Source organism: Chiloscyllium punctatum, chromosome 36, assembly GCF_047496795.1.
Source record: "Chiloscyllium punctatum isolate Juve2018m chromosome 36, sChiPun1.3, whole genome shotgun sequence".
Classification (NCBI taxonomy): domain Eukaryota; kingdom Metazoa; phylum Chordata; class Chondrichthyes; order Orectolobiformes; family Hemiscylliidae; genus Chiloscyllium; species Chiloscyllium punctatum.
The window spans coordinates 38,184,081-38,191,094 of NC_092774.1; the positions used below are offsets into that span (position 1 = coordinate 38,184,081).

General features: G+C 44.3%; 1 protein-coding gene across 1 annotated transcript; it reads left to right on the plus strand.

Annotated features, from left to right (window-relative positions):
• Window positions 1-3,928: 3,928 nt before the first annotated feature.
• On the plus strand, window positions 3,929-4,858 carry LOC140461040 (uncharacterized). The gene has a single exon (XM_072555825.1). It carries the CDS (start codon window positions 3,929-3,931, stop codon window positions 4,856-4,858), a length of 930 nt encoding a protein of 309 aa, XP_072411926.1.
• The last annotated feature ends 2,156 nt before the right edge of the window (window positions 4,859-7,014 follow it).

Here is a 7,014-nt window from a genome sequence, read left to right on the forward strand (position 1 = left end):
AACCTTCCCTGAAACTACTGGCGTTTGGAAAATTAAAACCAATGTGTTAACTATTTCACTGGTTAGTGTTTCTTTAAGAGTCTTGGATGAAATCCTTCAGGTACCCGGAAACGGTTAAATCACAGTTCCAACAGTTTAATCAGTTTCCCTGGTAGTTGTAATTTTCTTCACTTCCTCCCTCCTTTTCAATTCCTGATTTACAGCTAGTTCCAGGGTGTTATTTGTATCCTCTCTAGTGAAGACAGATTCAAGCTCTTTTCAATTCATCTACCATCTCTTTATCCTCCGTTATTGAATTCCCAGACTCATTTTCGATAGAACCAACACTTATTTTGTTAACTTTTTTAAAGAAAGCTGAAGAAACTTTCCAACCTGTTTTTATATTTTTAGCTAACTTTCGAACCCTAATTGCTGTGCTACTGCCTGCATTATTTCAACTGTTTTGTCCCAGCTCTCAACTTGAGCATCAACCTGTCTGCTTCTTCTACTGAACTGACCTTGATGAAGTGTTGCAAAATACACAAGGACAAGTCTTTCCTCTCCAGAATGACTTGATACTTAACATGATAAAATTCACTTTGAAATATTGTTCATTCAAACTTTACCAAGCACATCATACACATTCAAAATTCAACAATGAGATGTTACAATCATTCAGTCTGAAGAGAAAAACTATTAAATTTTGAAGAGAAGTTTGAAAACCCAGTCATTAACTGGAAGAACAACATTTTTTTTTGTTTAAAAATGTGAAAACATAATCAACAGGAGTAACTTAGCAGAATAGTATCTATTGCATTAAATTGTATATCTAGTTTCTTTCCTTCTCTGCCACAGTTCCCACAAAACTTTATATGAATCTGGGTAGTTCATTCACTTTCTGGGAATAGTCCAAGACATGCAATATCTTTCTAGGATTCACTTGAATTCTTCTCAGGATTCCAAGTATATCTGATAATTTTATGAGGATGCCTCCGTTAGCTTTTGGCTAAGTGAACTTCTAGATTTCGTTTGAGACTTCAAGGTTTAGATTGATCAGTTTGAATGTTGGTTGAAAACACCTCTGGTTCCTCATGGCTGTCTGTACTTTTAATCTCACAGCAGTGCGTGAATGACTAAGCTGCTGCTGAACACAAACTGCTTTCTGTCAGCAATGCAAACTCCACGGTGGGTTGTTTGAGCATTCTCGCCATCTGGAAAAATGATGGGGCAATCTCAGTCAGGATAACACAGCAACACTTCTTCCTCAGGAGACTTATGCTTTTCAGCATGTCAATAATGACCCTTACCAACTTTTACAGATGCACTATAGAAAAAGTGTTCTATCTTGATGTGTAACAACCTAGTCCAGCTACTGCTTTGCCCAGATATGCTAAGATACCCAGAAGGTTTTATGCGCATCGCAGACCATCATGGAAGTCAACCTACCATCCATGGTCTTCACCTATACTTCTCTTTGCCGCAGAAATGCTGCTAACATAATCAAATTCTCCTCCAACCCCCTAATGTTCTCTCACAACTTCTTTAGTCAGACAGAAGATACAGAATCTGGAAACACATGCACCAACAGGTTCAGAAAGAGCTTCTTCCCTGCCATTGTTAGACTGATGAACAGACTCTCTTTGTATATATGGAATGATCTGCAGAGAAAGTGGTGGATGCTGCTACAATTACAATATTTAAAAGGCATCTGGATGGGTGAATGAATTAAGAAAGGTTTACAAGAATATGGGGCAAGTGTTGGTAAATGGGACTAGAGATTTATCCAGATTAACTGGTCAGCATGAACGAGTTGGACTGAGTTCAATCTCTATGACTCTATCCAATGCTCACTTACCGTCCCCTTCAATAACAGCATAATTGGAAGTACATGACATAGCTACAACATATAATTACAACAATTAATTATAATCGAATGAGAAAACCACGAAGAGCACATTGAATGTTTAACAACTTAATAACACTGGACAAATCTCTGACCCTTTTCACGTTCCAGTCTTGATAAATGCCATGAGGATCAGGAAGCCTCAAGAGAGAGCGAATCTGAAACCCCTTCGCTTGCATTTACACTTTCTGCCGCCAGTGGGTACAAGTGTACAGTTCCTCCCCTCTTCTCTCTCCCTCCCAGGATGAGGAATAGAAATGGGGAGATATTGCTTTGCTCCCAGACATGGAGGGCCTGGGCCTCCTTCACCGCCGCTCCCTCACCACCAGATGCCTGGAGGAAGAACGCCTCATCTTCCGCCTCAGAACACTTCAACGCCAGGGCATCAACGTGGACTTCAACAGCTTCCTCATTTCCCCTTCCCCCACTTCATCCTAGTTTCAAACTTCCAGCTCAGTAACTGTCTCCTTGACTTATACGACCTGCCTATCTTCTTTTCCACCTATCCACTCCACCTTCTCCTCCTTGACCTATCACCTTCATCCCCTCCTCCACTCACCCATTGTACTTTATGCTACTCTCTCCCCACCCCCACCCTCCTCTAGCTTATCTCTCCACGCTTCAGGCTCACTGCCTTTATTCCTGATGAAGGGCTTTTGCCCGAAACGTCGATTTCGCTCCTCGTTGGATGCTGCCTGAACTGCTGTGCTCTTCCAGCACCACTAATCTAGTATTTGGTTTTCAGCATCTGCAGTCATTGTTTTTACAGAGTTGGGGAGGTCTCAGTCTGAAACTGATCGCACTACTTCCGCATTGTGACGTCCACATACGGGGCGAGACATCCGGAGGGAGCTGGCCGCTGACGATCCCGTGTTCCAAGATGGTTCTCTCCTATTGGTCACGCGCTATGACGTCACACAGGTCAACTGCGAGCCACATGGAATCCCTGGACGACCCGAAGGAGACTTTTCCGCCGGCCAATCAGAACCGCCGTATTGACTGAATGCGGAAGTTTGACCATGAGCTTCTGAAACTGATGCTGCTCCTCTCTCCCTGAATGAAGGTTGAGCTTCACCTCAGACTGCAACTTCCTTTATCTGTTCATTATCTGTGAGTACAGCACTTTCTTTTCTCAGCCCCCTTTCTATTCTGGGGTTAAACTGCTCAGTTTCTGACTCTTTATTCTATCAAGTCCATGGTGACCATGATTCTAAATTAGCTAGTCTCCACCTGCCTGGAAGTGGTCTCCCATTTCAGGGAGAAATGAGGAAATTATTCTTTTCTTGTTAGTTTATGGAATGTTCCCCCACAGAGAGTAATGGAGCCTGACTCATGGAATGTACTCAAGGCTTAATTGAAGAGAATGTTAAATGACAGGGATAGGAAAGGTTATGGAGAACAGCAGGAAATGGAGTGAAGGCCAAAGCAGCACAGATCTGATTTTATGGAACAGCAGAGCAAACCCCAGGAGCTGAATGGCTCACTCCTGGTTCAGTCTGTGACAACCTGTGTCCAGGGCAGGAAGAGGTGAGCCTAGATCCATCAGTCAACATTTTTCAGCATTTTTAGGAGAATGTGGAGCATGGGGCAATAATACCTAGTTAGAATGGAGGGAGACTGTGGCATTGAGAAGAAAGAATTGTCTGTTTGGAATTTCTATCCTTTGTAGACATTGATGTCTTCTGTAATCTCCATTTTACAGGATATGAGAACAGATGGAATTGCAGCCAGAAATCTCAAAACAAGATCTGATTGAGACAATTGATTCACTGGTACAGGAATGTTATCAGTCTTTTGAATCTCACTGGAAATTTTATTTCTCTTCTGTCCTGTCTGCTTTGAAATGTTTCAAACTTCAGTGAGACTGAAGTACACAGACTTCAGTGAACGTGTACCAGTGAACTGACTGTGGGAAGAGCTTTAAGCGGGTACAAAGTCTGAAATAGCAACACCCCGTTCGCAGCAGCAAGATATAGAACACCTTCCATTTGTGAGTGGTCCTTCAACTGATCGTCAACACTAGAAGGCGGTGGGGATTCCCACGTGATGGAGAAACCATGGAAATGTGGGGACTGCGGGAAGGAATTCAAATTCCCATGCTTGCTTGAAAGCTATCGCCGCCGTCACACTGGGGAGAGGCCGTTCACTTGCTCCGTGTGTGGGAAGGGGTTTACCCATTCATCCGCCCTAGTGACCCACCAGCGGGTCCATACGGGGGAGAGGCCTTTCACATGCAATGTGTGCGGGAAAGCGTTCATTCAGTTATCCACCCTCCATAGTCACCAGCAGGTCCACTCTAGGGAGAAACCTTTCACCTGCTGTGTGTGTGGGAAGGCGTTCAACCAGTCTTCCAACCTCCAGAGTCACCAGCGGGTCCACACTGGGGAGAGGCCGTACACCTGCTCTGTCTGTGGGAAGGCGTTCGTTCAGTTATCCACCCTGGTGACCCACCGGCGGATTCACACAGGGGAGAGACCGTTCACCTGCTCCATGTGTGGGAAAGCGTTCACCCAGTCCTCTGCCTTGCTGACCCACCAGCGAGTCCACACCGGGGAGAGGCCTTTCTCCTGCTCTGTGTGCAGGCAGGTATTCACACGGTCCTCTGCCTTGATGAACCACCAGCGGGTCCACAGCGGGGAGAGGCCGTTCACCTGCTCTGTGTGCGATAAGCACTTCAGCGATTCATCCACCCTGCGGCGACACCAGTGGGTCCACACCAGGGAGAGACCATTCACCTGCTCCGTGTGTGGGGAGGGCTTCATTGATTCGTCTTCTCTGCAGAGTCACCAACGGGTCCACACTGGGGAGAGGCCGTTCCACTGCTCAGTGTGTGGGAAGGGGTTCATTGATTGGTCTTCCCTGCGGAGACACCAGCCTATCCACACTGGGGAGAGACCGTTCACCTGCCCCGAGTGCGGGAAGGGATTCAGTCAGTCATGCCACTTGCTCAGACATCAATCCAGTCACACTGAGTAGTGAACATTTGGATGCTTTGTGGGTGTTACTTGTCTCAATATTCAAGAGCTGAATAAGGGCTCATGCCCGAAATGTCGAATCTCCTCCTTGGATGTTGCCTGACCTGCTGCACTTTTCCAGCAACACATTTTCAGCTCTGATCTCCAGCATCTGCAGTCCTCACTTTTTCCCTTGATATTCAAGAGGGCATATATTCCCTGGTTAGTTGAACACCTATTAAGACACACTTACTGATTTGGAGCATGTACTGAAGTCAGGAGGTGTGTATCTGTCATGTTTGACTCCGAAGAAATCTGGCTCCGGTTTCTCCGACCCCACCAGGATGCCAGGATGATAATATGGTGTGACATATTGTGTTATAGGTCTCTTTACTAACCCACTCTCAAATGCTTTCTATTTAGTCATTCATAAGTCTTTTCTAAGCTGCTCACAGGAGCCCTATATCTAATAATACTGCATTCCCATTTCATTCACTCATATCTCTTTCCTATAACATAGCTTCATTCGTTCATTCATAAAATCACAGGTTTGTAGTATATTTTACTATTACAAAATAGAATAAGTTAAAACACCTCTTTTGACTCATTCCTGCGTTTTCACACCTTCATCCCTTACCAGCTCCAGCTACAAGCAGTGTTTAGGCCTATTTCTGCATCAAAAGCTACCTCTGAATAACTGTCAACATAGTAATGTTTTCAGAACAATACCACCCTGCCATCTTATCTCCATGAAAGAATACAATATTAATCAACCCTTGCCAACTGTCTATCGGGACCTGAATAAATACATCAATACATAAATACATCAAACCGTTTCCCTGACTCGCAGCCACTGTCCCCTTTAAGAAGCTGACTATCGAGACTGTGCTTCTATGAAATTGCAGGAATGAACGAAACTCACGCTGGCAAATGCTAAACAAATCTCACAATCCAGCAATGATAAAGAGTTTAATATCCTTATTATTTTATTCAGTGCAGGTACAATGTCTAAATTATTTAGAGCATCCAGGCCGAGTAATTTTACTAACATTTGCTGACTTAAAAGATGAAAGAACTAACACCTGTTAATTCTGCAAGCAGACCACACAGACAATCTCAAACCTATCAGGAGTAGCAGCCAGCGTTTGTGTACAATGGATAAAACAATGGGACACCATAGTGACGGAGTGTTAAACTCTGTAAGAACTGTGTGTGAAGAGGCTGCTGTAAGGACGGTATTTTGGGATTCCATCTCCACCTCAAACTTGTGCAACTTGCGGTTGCTGAATAAAGAGGCTATTTTCGCCAGTTGCTGATTTTGATCGCTATTTGAACACGATCCCACAACGGAAACAGAGAATGCTCGCCCAGTGCTGAAGGTTGGACAAAAAGGAAAACTAAAGTTTCTGACAGTGGCTGACAATCCAAGTGGCGTTTGTGAGAAATGCATGGAGCTATGTGGAAATTGTCAGGGTCTGGTTGACCCAACGATGTTCCTGGGCTCTGAGCCACACAACAGGTGGCAGGGTAGAGGGGAGGAGGGGGGGATGTGGACACGGGTTATGTCCCCACCGTAGCGCTGGACAACACAGAACCTGACCTTTCCATCCAACTTGGCCATGCTGACCAGATATCTGAAATTAATCTCATCCCATTTGCCAGCATTTGACCCATATCTTTCTCGATTCATCTATCCATCCAGATGACTTTGAAATGTTGTAATTGTACCAATCCCACCACTCCCTCTGGTAGCTCATTCCATACATGCATCACCTTCTGTGTGAAAAGGTTGTCCCTTAGATCCCCTTCCCCATCTACCTTAAACCTATGCCTTCTAGTTATGGATACCAAAGGGTCTGATTCCATGCTGTGCAGCTCTATGAATCTAGAGTAACTTATAACATATTGGTGATACACACTTGATGGGCCAAATGGCCTTTTCTGTACTGTATGATTCTGTGATCAGAAAACTCCGTAGGGTTCCACAAAAAGGATGCCTCTCTGAATCAGACACCATTTATAACAGATTAATGCAATAATAACCTTAAAATGGAATTTAAGAACAGACATCATTCCATTAGAGCATGTTCCTTCTGTGCTGAAAACATTCTATTGTTTGTGGGAGATCAAGCTGAGGAGCTGTGACTATTTAGGTTTTGATGTCACGCATTTCAGTCT

Excerpts from the sequence above, each read along its gene's own strand:
- LOC140461040 (XM_072555825.1), top strand. The coding sequence starts at position 3,929 with ATGGAGAAACCATGGAAATGTGGGGACTGCGGGAAGGAATTCAAATTC.